At 46.7% G+C, this 12780-nt stretch overlaps 1 protein-coding gene across 2 annotated transcripts in view; it reads left to right on the top strand.

Moving 5' to 3' along the window:
* LOC119456157 (acetylcholinesterase-1) overlaps window positions 1–12780 on the top strand; it is a 32791-nt gene that overhangs the window by 17264 nt on the left and 2747 nt on the right. For both annotated transcript variants that reach the window (XM_049669572.1, XM_037717778.2), the window contains exon 2: window positions 10835–12373. In XM_049669572.1, the coding sequence (XP_049525529.1) occupies window positions 10860–12373 (1514 nt within the window). In that variant the 5' untranslated portion in view covers window positions 10835–10859. The remainder of the gene's footprint in view (window positions 1–10834; window positions 12374–12780) is intronic.

Here is a 12780-nt window from a genome sequence, read left to right as displayed (position 1 = left end):
CTAGCCGGCCAAACTTCGGGATTATGCGGCGCAGTTTGAGAGCCTCAAAGCTACGGCAATGACGTATTACGTCGGTGACTGAGCCAAGGTTCTCTTTACCAATGAGGAAGTTGTAAACGTCCTCCGCGATTCCCTTCAACAATGGCCAACTTTGTCCTCCTCTGACATACGAGGATTGGCCGTCCTGCATAGCTTGAGCACGTTTTCGATGTAGGTCGTGCACGTCTCGCCCGGAACTTGAGCTCTTTGAAGGAGCGTTTGCTCGGCCTGCTTCTTCTTTGCGATTGAATCACCGAAACGCTCCTTGATTTCGGACGTGAAACGATCCCACGTTGTCAGAGTTTCCTCGTGATCATCGAACCACACGAGCGCCGTGTCCATCAGAAAGAAGACTACGTTGGAGAGTCGCGTTACGCTGTCCCAACGATAGTGCTTGCTCACCCGTTCGTAGTGGTTAAGCCATTCTTCGACGTCCTCGCCGGGCTTCCCTCCGAATGTGCGAGGCTCTACCAAATGGCGCTGCCTCGGACTAGCCATCGTTTCGGTCGAAGATGCCGCTGGTTCCGTGCGAGTGTTGGCTTCGGTGTGGGACATCTGAGACAGCGGAAGTAATGCGGGCAATCCAGCGATTCGGTGGCTTCGACGCAGATCAGGAGGTTGGAGAGCCGTGTTGGCCGTGTTGCGTGGTGGACGGGGGTACCCAGCACCTCCACCAAAAAACTGTTACGGATGATCGATGTTTATTCACAGGTGAAGACCAGGATGAATGAGAGGTCGCCACGATGTCGCCACCGAAATGTAGCCGTGGCTGCTGCTGAGTTCTTCGTTCTCCTCCTCTTCTATCTTCTCTTTGCCACGTTACAATATATTGAAGTGATTGATGTAGGACCATTCGGGGGAAGAGAGTAAGGGGAAGGTAGCCAAGCGTGGCTCACTGTGGAAGCTTCACAAGCGGAACTCCATAGTGAGTTAAGTGTCTGTATGACGTCAACTCACGGTCGATCTTAATGTAAACGACGTCACCTCATTGGCTTGTACTCTTCGCGGAATGTCTCAATTTCTTTTCTTTTTTTGCATTCCCACGCGAGATGACGAGCATTTGGAGTTACCTCCCTTGAGCATGTACAACAGTTCACTTGTGGAGGTGACTGCGTTTGATCGGGGTCATTTCATTCTTTGAACCTTCGCTGGCCGGTTTACCAGTGCCAATGGAAAATCGTCCTCTTAGGCTGCACGCTCAATCCGGGCACAGTGTCCTTGCTGAATGTCCTTTTATGTTAACTAGCGACCATGAAGCTGTGTATTCTCCAAGCTCGCACTTGTTAGTTTCACGTATTCAATTTCTGTTCTTGGTAAACAGATATCATGAAACGTTGCCATCTTATCAAGTAAAAGATAGCAGCTTTTCGGCCTTTACTCATCCTTGTCATCCTCGCGTAAAAATAGCTACCACAGCAAGGAAGCACTGTAATTTCGCTGTAAGTAAAGCAGAGCAGCGTGTCCTCGACAGGATCGTGTAGCCGCTGGTAATCTCGTCATGCTACGATTGCAGCCGCGGTTTTGGAAGACGCGATGAATGTTTCCGCCTTCCGAGCGGGACTGCATTGCGAATGCGAACAGCTGCTTTCTGTGACCTGGTCGGCCGCCGTCTACCACACGATAACCTTGGCTGCGCCTTCTGAAACTGCTGTCGCCAGAAACGACCAAGAGACAAGGAATACTTTTAGTTTTCGTGCGTCACAGAAGTCACACTTGCCGCATGGGGCGAAAGTCACCAAGGCTTTTTTTTTTTTTTTTCCTCGGATAAGAGAGTGCGAGTTGGTATTGGCTTTTTGATATAGCGTAAACCGGCAACGCGTCTTCTAATCTCCCCGGTCACTGCGTGCTCGGCAAACGGTGGCCTCGAGACAGAGTGTAAAAAAAAAAAATAATAATAGAGAGAGAATGAGAGAGGGGGTGAATTTCTCCATCGTTTCCCGTAATTGTTCACCCGGAAGACGCCGTCGTTTCACGAAGCGCACAATGAGAAACTTGTACTTTTATGCCGTCGTTTAAACATACACGTGTGTAATCGCGCCCGGAGTTGAATTAGCGAGCCTCTTACGATGGAGGTCGTGTAGCAGGGAAGAGGCTGTTTGACAGTTAGTTGTAGCACTTTATTGAAGATAACAAATGATGGAGGTCATGTATGAGGGACGAGGCTGTTTTAAACTTAGTTGTGTAGCACTGTATTGAAGATAACAATGAACTTGCTTTAGTCTTCTTGGTGTTTAGTTGGCGTTTGGTTAGCTAAGGTGTTTGCTACAGGCAAGGTTAGCCTGGCACTCCGTGCCGACAGCTGCTCCGCCTATGCGTCTCTTTCGTTGTACAGAAAATCGCTAACACAGGTCAATGAGGTCAGTGTCGTATATACGTATATGCGAGTAGAAGGCGCGCGAGACCGCCTTACGCACTATACTCGGCCCTTGAGAGACATCATCGGCTGCACACATGCGTGTGAAAAGACTTTTATCTGAAAGTTGTCAAGCAAGCTCTTACTTTCGACATTGAAGCGCCGGCCGGACCAAATCAAGCCTTCCATGCACGTCGCCAGTATATTGACATTCTGTGCATAATGAAGAGGTAGCTCGCCCAGTTTTGAACGTTCTTGTCGTAGTTTAACAACGACTGCTCCACGTTAACGCGCTCTCGCTTGTTCGCAGGTCCCGTCGCATTGATAGCATACATTTACATCAAATATTGTGTGAGAAGCATTTTCCTTCAACGACCTTCTCTCTCCTCCTCTGTAACGCCTGGCTTCTGCTTCTACACCTTCCACCGCTATAGTTTTGGTATATTCGCAGTAGCCACGCCACTGTCTGAGCTAAAAGTGCTATTACGGAAACAAAAAAATAATAATTGCTCAGAACAATAATAATAATAATAATAATAATAATAATAATAATAATAATAATAATAATAATAATAATAATAATAATCAGCCTATTTTATGTCCACTGCAGGACGAAGACCTCTCCCTGCGATCTCCAATCACCCCAGTCTTGCGCTATAGCTGATTCCAACGTCGGCCGGACCAAATGAAGCCTTCCGCGTCGCCAATATCTTGACATTCTGTGAATAATGAAGATTTGTACGTTCTTATCGTAGTATAACAACGACTGCTCCACGTTAACGCGCCCTCGCTTATCCCTAAACAGCGCACAATTGCCTGCATTAAAGTTCATATTGCCCGCGCTTGAGGTCACGGCACTGCTGCTAATGTAATAAATAGTTATTGCCGGAGCGAACTCCAAGTAATGGTTGCTAATGGCCGGCGAAGAGTAATTGGAAAGCTATAAATTTGAGCGCACCAGTAATCCATAAAAAATATGGTCGCAATATTTAGGCATTCAACTTGGCCGCTGATTCGCAATTTTTTTAGGAAAATGGATTCTTGTACTAAAATGTTGACAGCTGAACGCGTTTGCGTAGCTACACCTGCCCTCCTCATAATGTAAACTGATAAGGCTCATTAAAAAACGCCATCCTCTTCTCAGGGCGTAGAGTTTATCACTTTTGGCAAGGCTTCAACCTGACCCCATTTCTAAGGAGGGCATTTCAGTCATAAGTAGGTTTCTAGATACCACTTAGAATGCCATAATTTCCCACCATAGCTAATGCCAGATTTGAAACACTTTAACACGTCGATGCATCTGCACAAATCAAGTAACAAATTGGCAGCCTATCCCGCCGCGCGTCGCTATAGCGCCGGAGCGTCGTCTGCTCAGCTTCAAACACATTCTACAACACAGTTTTGATTCACCAGAGTGCACCCTCGCAACTTCTGCTTTAGCATCACACTATTAATGCAATTAGCGTTTTTAGGGCGCTTCACGCCCGTTCCGGGAGCTAACCATGTCTCTATCTACCTATCTATCTATGTCTCTAAACTGGGTCACTGGGTAGTCCACGGTCGAATGGTTAGAGCATCGGGCTACGAGGGAGCACGGTTCTAAACCAACCGTCGGACCAACTTGGGTCAGTAGGCATGTGTACATATGGGCCACTGTTCAACGAACCTATTTCACGCCCGGTACATGGGTCACTGCGGATGCGGAAGCGGGAATGTGGTAGTATACCGCTCTTCAATGAATCTCCCTGACGCCGACTTGGAGTATTCGTTATGTGCCAGTGTATGCAAAGTTTTTGAATGGACATCTTTGATGCCAACTTTTATCGCTGGGTATGTGCCAGCAGGTGTGTGCCGCTAATCATTGAACCGCTTCAACGTCTGCTTGGGTCACGTCTGTTGCGTATGTGCTGCCCTTCAGTGAACCTGTTTGACGCCAACTTGGGTAACTACGGCCCACTTAAATATGTGCCGCTCTACAATGGCAAAAATAAAATTAAAAATTATCCGCTGCTTGGGCGGAATCGAACCCTCGTCATATATATTCAAACTAACATGTGTGAATGTTTATTCACTCAAGCGCCGCGCGGCGTACTTCGCGGCGGCGCCGCTGAATGACGCATGCGTACTCAGTGGGAAGTGCGAGTGACGAATCCGATTGCATGAACGACTCATACATAACGTGTCTCTGCGGTGGCAATACGGCTTGCTGCTACATAGATTTAATGCTAATCGCATTGAGGTCGGCAAACATCGTGAGATGGGTTCTGCCGTAATTTTTGTTTTTGTTGTTGTTTAGACAGGTTATAAATGCCGGCATCATCACTGTTGGCAAGAATTCAGGCGCCCACGCTCATTATTTCATACCTTTTCATTATTTCTGGTGCATCTTCCTACCCATCACGCCATTTATAACTCAGTCGGCTAAGCGCCTGCCTCGGAATCAAGAGGCCCTGGGATCAACCGAAGCGAGCGCAAAGCACCTCTGATTTTCTTAGACGACAAAGTAACAGGCTGTCCGTCGATACTGTTTTACTGGTTGCACAATTCGCTCAATAACAAGTGCCGGTGTTAAAGCACAAGAGGAAAATGGCAGGCATGAATGAGCACAGCAGGAGGCTTCCCGGGAGCTACGTAGATCCGTTACGTGAACGTTGTATTGGAAGAACGGGGAAAGGGTGTGTATTTCTTTGTTCTCTTTTCTTGCGGCTGCTGTTGCTGCGTGAGCGTGCAGCGTGGAATGTGCGAAGGCTCCTGAAGCCGCCGTCCTGCAAGTCAACCCATTTTTACCTGTCATTCACCTTTGTGCTGCGCCAACACCAGGAGAAGCTTTCTCCGTCCAAGCGTTCGCAATTCGACTTTCGCCACGTATTGGAATTCTTTGCAGCAATCACTTACGTAACATACTCTGCGGGCGTGCAGACATCCCTGTTATTTACGTGTTTTATCATCGCGACCGGATTCACTGGTTTCCTGCGCCAACAATTGGCAATATTTCGATCGGTAATTGCTAAATAATGGTCAGGACTCTTTCTTTTCTTTCGTTTTGTTTTTATCCCGTCGCACAGGCATCCTCTATGACCGCGGCTCACGATATTCCAGCGCTCTCAAGAGAATCGCGTGCACTGTCAGACGCCCTGCTGAGCGAATGGACCTCGACGGGGTCACTCACGTCGAAGTTGACGTCGACGCAACTGTGCGATAAAGAGGTCATTTGTACCATGCGGCGTCCACTTCCTTTTCCTTTTTTTTTTTCAATCTTTGTGTCTAAACTTCATAATCGCTGGACCACAACTATACTTTCTTATTATCCTTTTTTTTTTTTTGCTTATCTGTTCAACCTCAAAGTAATTGTGCTTTTGGTTCTGACATCTGTCAAAGGAGCGGCCATCCACTGACATTTTTGACATAGACGCAGGGCGTTTGCGTTTGCAACACTGGTGATGTTGAAAAAAAACTGTTCCGACGTATATACGTCTTTCGTTTCTTACTTTTATTTTCACGAGATTAATTCACAGCAACGCCTCGCAGCGCTCACTTGCCCCGTAAACCAATGCACACTTTACGTTGAACGAATACACCCAACAATTGTAACAAGCCTGGATGCAGAGAACTTATGGATATAACGGGCAGTGGATCTTGCTTTGTTTACTCGACTCACATATTGTGAGCGTAGCATTTGCTTTTCATTTTCCCCATACATACCTTCATCATAAGGAGTCGCGTCTTTATCTTCGTGGCGCGGGATCTTTTGAGAGTAAAGAGGTTCCTCACAAGTGGTGCAGGTGTTTATCGATCCACACGTCTTCTCATTGTTCCCCCTTGATTAACATAGAGCATCGTCGACATCTGGCTAGATGGAATGCAACATTCTTTAAATTAAACACGAGAGCTTAACTGCGCCGGCTTCAATTAAACTTCCTTTCGACGTAAATTGTTCCTCCAGTCATATTCCAAACGCTGACCCGAACTTCAGCGAAGGCAGTAATGAAACCTTTGTAGTTTACTCACGGCCATTTTCATTTATTTCCATGCTTTTGTGATAAGCCTAGCCGAACGAGGCCCTGGAACTTCTGAAAAATAAAACACTCCTACATTTAAAACACCTGAGAATTTAAGATAAGTGTTAGAGGTCAAGTAAAAATATCCAGACACCGCGAAGTGCCCTCCAAGTTAACGCTTAACAAGTCGCATAATGCAGTTCGTTTCTGACAAAATGAGAGCATTTTTTATTTGCAATACTGATCTGTATCATTTAGGAACTGTTAGCAATGGCGGAGATTTCTAGCGGGTTTACGAAGACCAGAACTAAGCATCTTCAACCACGAAAGCGTTAGAAAACTTTTCCAACCACACAATGTAATTGATGATGATGATACGTAATAGTGAACACAACGATAAGATGTACTTGTATTGCGATTCGGGGTCAGTGACGAGAGACCGAGTCTTGAATCAGACGAAGAAGAAACGAAAGCTTTATACAATATGTACAAATATGTACAGATATAGCAGGTAATAGCTGGTATTAACTACCATTAGCTGGTGATAGCTAGTAAAAGCAGTAAGAGCTGGTAAGAGCGCACCAGACCGACGGGGCGGCCGGTGGCGACTCTCTGGCTTAACAATGGGCCGGTTCTTCCTTAAATCCCCTTGGCGGCGGCTCCTCGTCGACAGGAGCCAGACGGGACGGTTGCTGACATCACCCGCGCCGTATTGTGTCGTCGCGTCCCGTTGGCGACTCGTCGACCGGGCCCAGAGAGACGGGTGGCGTTGATGGCAGGTGCTGCTTGCAATTACCCGCGACGTTTCCATTCGACGCAGATAAATCGGAGTTCCTGTCGCCTCAATGATAGGGTTGGCACGTACTATGGCACAACAACTTGCCAGCGCCTCTTACATATAAGGTTTGTTCTAGAAGCGTCGTCTCTAACTTCAGCCGAGGATCGTATACCTTCAGTAAGTACTCGCGTTAGAGGCACAGAAATATGCCTGTACTTGTTTTTCTCCTTCATGCAAAAACGCGAAAGGTGTATATGCTTCCTGTCTATAACAACAATCCAGTCGCCAAGGCGATTCAATGCCGGTTGCAATCAGGGAATGACTGCTGGCCACTCGAAAAGTGCAGGGTGAGGTGAGTTTTCAATGGAAGTGTCAATTAAGCTACTACGTAATCTATTCAATCCCCTTATAAAAAATGACCATGCTCACTTTTGAAAAGGATATGGGGACATTGTTGACGTAACGAATGAGAACTATACGGAAACGAGTTATAGTGGCTTGTTATACTTTAATCAAGGCACGTTTTTGCTACACTCCGGAGCTACTTTTAGCAGTATCATCAACATCGCTTATTGATGTCCTCACCGCGATTACACACATAGAAAGTGCAGGCTCTTTTTTTTTTTTCTTTCTTCTTCCACACACCGGTGGTCGTTTGTCATTAGCTGAGACTGGAGTGTCACTGAGCGTTTGCTGTGCAAGAGGTGCACAATTTTTTTTTTTTTTTACACTGCGTGCCTCGCTTCTTATCTGATGACGGGCTCACAAGTCACACACACACAAACTCGTCCGTCTCAAGGAAAGGGACAACGGAGACGATGTGGGACAAGGACGGCGCCCGATTAACAAGGAAGCGAGTATGAGACTTAAGGCGTCTGATAAACAGAGACGTGAGCTCAGGTAGATCACTTCTTTTTTGAGCCCTTAGGCAGAAAACATTGTAGCGCAAAGCGAGGCGTTTCCGTGAGCCAAATCAAACCACATAGCGTTGACCTTCAGATTTTCGGAACGCCTAGAAGGCGTGGTAAACGTTGTGCTAAAGGCGTTTGCGGCTGGAATGTATAACAACAACAATGTTTACGGCTAATTGATAGTCAGCCAATTCGAACACATGCATGGCGTGACCGCGTGTATCTTTGCCAACCGGCCGTGCGCATGATAGCGAACAAGCCTAAAGCCACAGCGTGGTTGGCCAGGTTAGTTGCCCACGAAAAAAAATGTTTTCTTTCTCAATTTTTTTTTCTTTTGAATTCGGGATGTTGCCCTACGGCATTACACAGGGAGGACATTACGTGTGCACTAGCAGCCTTGCTTCATGCCCCAAGGTATATTTATAAGCTGTCTGACAATATCACGGCACTGTATCAAACCACGCAACTTCTGATAATTCTGCAAATAGTCGCTCGTGATTATCTGGAACAGGCGATAGACGTCATCATGCGACTATGTGCGCTGTCAAGCTAGAGTCATAATAGATTCAGTGGCACGTAAGAAAACGAGGACACGAAGACAAACAAAATGTTCGTCACAATCGTCTTCATCTCCTTTTCGCTTTGTTTTGTTTCGCGCCGTTGCGTCAATTATAATACGCAACAGCTATCCCAAGCCCTCAGTACTATTCCAGCTAAAGACTCGAACTAGCTTGAGAACCATTTATTATAGCCGCCCATGTTATTTTGTATGTGTCTTTCGTATTGGTACGAGCTTGTTTTATGCCTAAGAATGGACGAAGCTAGCCGGTTGATTTCCATCTGCCTAGGAGAAAGTCTACTCATATTGCTAGTGATATCATACTAACATCACTTTCGCCGTCCCTCACGAAAGAATGCGATGCAATCGTCTAAAACGCACAATTACCAGCAAAAGCACTCCCTTGAAAGGTACCTAATCTACCCATCTGATAAGCTTACTATATGATCTTCTCTTCCTGCATAAACGAGTCCAAGGTTTCCCGATCACCCTGCTTAACGCAGTGAAACATTTTAGCGTCACGGCCATATATGCCCTATAGGGGCGCATGACTAAACAAACGCATTTTTCTGTTTTATCGCTGGAGAACTACACCCACGCTATTTACGTTTGTGTGTAAATATGAATGCAAAAGTGGAACTTTAAGAGCTCGAAAGATGAATTCAGTGCTGCTGCTGTGGTTCGTGAAACCAAATTAAGATCAAAATATAGTATGGTGTTTAACCTCCCAAAGAAACAAACACTGTAAACCAATTTACACCCTTAATTAAGGGGGCTTCCTGTATATAACTCACACCGTTACGTCCTTACGGGTGTAAGGGTGTGAGTTATAGACCGATTTGCTCCCTTAAGGACCTTCAAGGACGTAAATCAGTGTACAGTGTAATTAGTATTCAGAGTAGCTTACAACACACGGGCTAAGGGGACGCCGCAGTGGTTGCATTCGGGATGATTTCGACCACCAGGTTTTTTTTTTTTTTTTTTTTTTTTTTTACGCGCAGCTAAATCAAGGCACACGAGCGTTTCTGCGCACGAGCGCGCACAACCTCCGCATTAAGCGCGCGCTACCACGGCGGTTATCCTCCCTTGAGCTTTCTAGGGGGCTTGCGCATACGTGTACAAGATTAACCATGGAAGCTTTAGCCAGTGCCACTGACGGCCATGTCAGGGGATGTGGTACATCCTTTTACTCGCCGGCGTCACGTAATGCGTGAGCTTATAGGAGCAGGCAAATGGCCAATACACCCTTTCATGTTATACGGCATTGCATCGATGCTGCGAGACCCTCGCTATGTGATGAGCCAGAAGCCTGCTAGCCTACACGCGCCCAGATGCAAAGAGCTTGGCGTGTTCATAACCACGTGTCAGCCTGCAGCCCAAGCAATGGCACAGTTAAGGCACGGACGGGATAACATAGAGCAAATATAAAGGTTCGGTTCTCCTTGCGCCTTTTAATGTTCGAAGTTTGGTTATTTTTCCACAATGGCTAATAAGACATCGTATCCACCTTTAGTCTTTTTTTTTTCTAACAATAGTCTTGGCTTTGTAACCACGTAACGTTTTGCGAATAAAGTCTCATTCTATTTGGGTTCGAATACCAAGTGCACTCGCTCTTAATTCCTGTATACATGTATATAGTCGCATCGCCGTGTAGCGCTGAGCCGTTCCAAGAGCGTTTCTGTAGAATTTTGTTATTCCTTGTTCCTTGTACAGTTTGCAACTACAATGGTAGATCCAGAATCACAAAAGGCTCACAAAAACGAAACGTTGTTTTATGCACTGGAGCACAAAAGCAACTGGAACGCCAATGCATTTCTCCTAAAAGTTCGGGAATTAATATCTCGAAACTGGTGTCATCCCGAGAATTCTTTCAAAGTGGATCCGCCTTGCGAACTCCACGGCTAGAATTTCTAAATTGCAATATTGGCCATAAGGTAATTAGTTAAAACCTAATTAGTGAACTTTTGTTAATTAGTCGATTATGCATTTAAAGTTTTTGTGCAAGTAATGTCCGCCTCTTCGAGTTGACGAGCTCATGAACTAGAATTGTGCTATCTGCCATAGGCAACCTTTAAACATTTGTGAAAGTGTTCACTGAAACACCAGGTATATTGCCTCTAGATGAAAGTTTTCCTACAAATCATAATTATTTGACCACGTAAGCAGTGACGCTTCTTTCTTCTACTTTCTGTGCAGAGCGACTGCTCCTTGACGATCCACGATGTCGATACATGCTGCAATAGTCATCGTGTTGCTGTTTGTCACAGACGAGTCATTATCGTCAGCTTACAAGCTCACGAAGCATGATCCTGTGGTGAAGACTCAATCGGGCCTGATTCGCGGATTCAAGGAAGATGTATTCGGGGTGCCCGTCGAAATCTTCCTCGGAATCCCGTACGCAGAGCCACCGGTCGGAAGCCTGCGCTTCATGCGCCCAGTGCCCGTAAAACCGTGGTATCGAGAGCAGAAGGCGATGTTCCTCCCGCCCTCGTGTGTTCAGCCCTCGGTGTACTTCAACGATTTCATCAACATAACAGGCGACGAGCGCAGCGAAGACTGCCTCTATCTCAACATATGGGCGCCGGCGCGTGAGACTTTCGAGTCGAAGGACCAGCTGAAAGCCGTCATGGTTTTCTTTCACGGAGGAGCGTTCTTCTTCGGCAGCACCAACTGGCACTTCTACGACGGCTCCAAACTCGCCGCCTTGGGTAATGTGTTGGTCGTGACCGTAAACTACAGACTTGGACCGTTCGGCTTCATGAACGCGAGGGACCCACCCATTTCTATGGGGAACCAAGGGCTTCACGACCAGAACCTCGCAATGCGCTGGGTCAAGCAGAACATTCGTTACTTCGGTGGCAACGACGACCTCATCACTTTGTTCGGACAGAGTGCCGGTGCCATATCCATCGGCTACCACCTTGTCTCGCCTTCTAGCAAAGGACTCTTCAAGAGGGCCATCATGCAGAGTGGCAGCCCTTACTGGACGATAGGTAAGATGGAGAATGAGGACAGCTTCACCAAGGCGGCCATGAAGCTCAACTGCGTCGACCGCGGCGTGGAAAAAGTGACCGACTTCGATTCCGTCTTGGGCTGCCTGCAGAAGAAAAACGCCTCGGACATTCTCAAAGCGCTCGAATCGAGGAACGGCCGCGTCCGGCTGACCTATCACCCTGATCACGGCGACGATCTCATTCCCGAAGAAGTGTCGAAGGCCATAAGAAGTGGCTTCGCGAATGACGTCGATCTCCTCATTGGTGCCGTTAAGGATGAAGGAAGCGTATTCATAGAGTACTACATGTCGCCAGTCCTGGACTTCATGGACGTGTCCCAGATCCAGAAGGGAACCATGGACGTGTATTTCATGTTGCTGTTTAGGTTCCTTCATGAGAAAAACGTTCACCAAATACGGGAATTCTACCTCGAATCGGCTACCGAAGAACCCAGCAGTTTCTTAAGAAATTCTTCCAATGCTATGGGAGACTTCGCCTTCCTCTGCCCTCTCATGTACTTCGCCGAAGACTACGCCAAGAGGAATAACAGCGTCTACTTTTACGAGTTCGCCCACCGACCGAGTTATTCCTGGAACGCACCGTGGGCGGGCGTAGCCCACTTTGACGAGTTACCGTTCGTGTTTGGCTACACCTTGGACAACGATCTCTTCAACATAACGCAAGAGGAAAGGGCGTTCACTCTCTTCCTCATGTACACCTGGACGCATTTTGCGAAAACTGGGTAAGTCAGAAGGGTAAGGTACGCAAAGGCCCTGTGAATATACCGTGTGCTTTGGTTTGTCTCACCCTTTTCAAAGGCATGTTGACAATTAATGCCATCATGCTTTGCCAGCTAATGTGTTTACTTGGTTGGATCAGGCAGCGTAGGTCTCAGCAGTTGCGTAATCCCTAAAACATTAGAAACAATGCACCTACGAACTGAGAGTACGCTAGGGGAAAAGTTTCCAGGGTAGCCGAAAGAAGTAAAAGTGCTTTTCATGAAATTTATGCAAACCGTAATATTCAGAGCCATTGCCTATCACCGTAGAGATTGCCAATTGGCAATCTATACCACAATTTTCGTGTCACATGTCAATTTCATATGTACACTAAGAGAACGACCACCCCTGTTCAACCCTCAATCCACAT

This window comes from Dermacentor silvarum, chromosome 6 (assembly GCF_013339745.2).
Source record: "Dermacentor silvarum isolate Dsil-2018 chromosome 6, BIME_Dsil_1.4, whole genome shotgun sequence".
NCBI lineage: Eukaryota > Metazoa > Arthropoda > Arachnida > Ixodida > Ixodidae > Dermacentor > Dermacentor silvarum.
The sequence above is the reverse complement of the archived record's forward strand: the minus strand, read 5'-3'. Positions and strand labels throughout refer to the sequence as shown.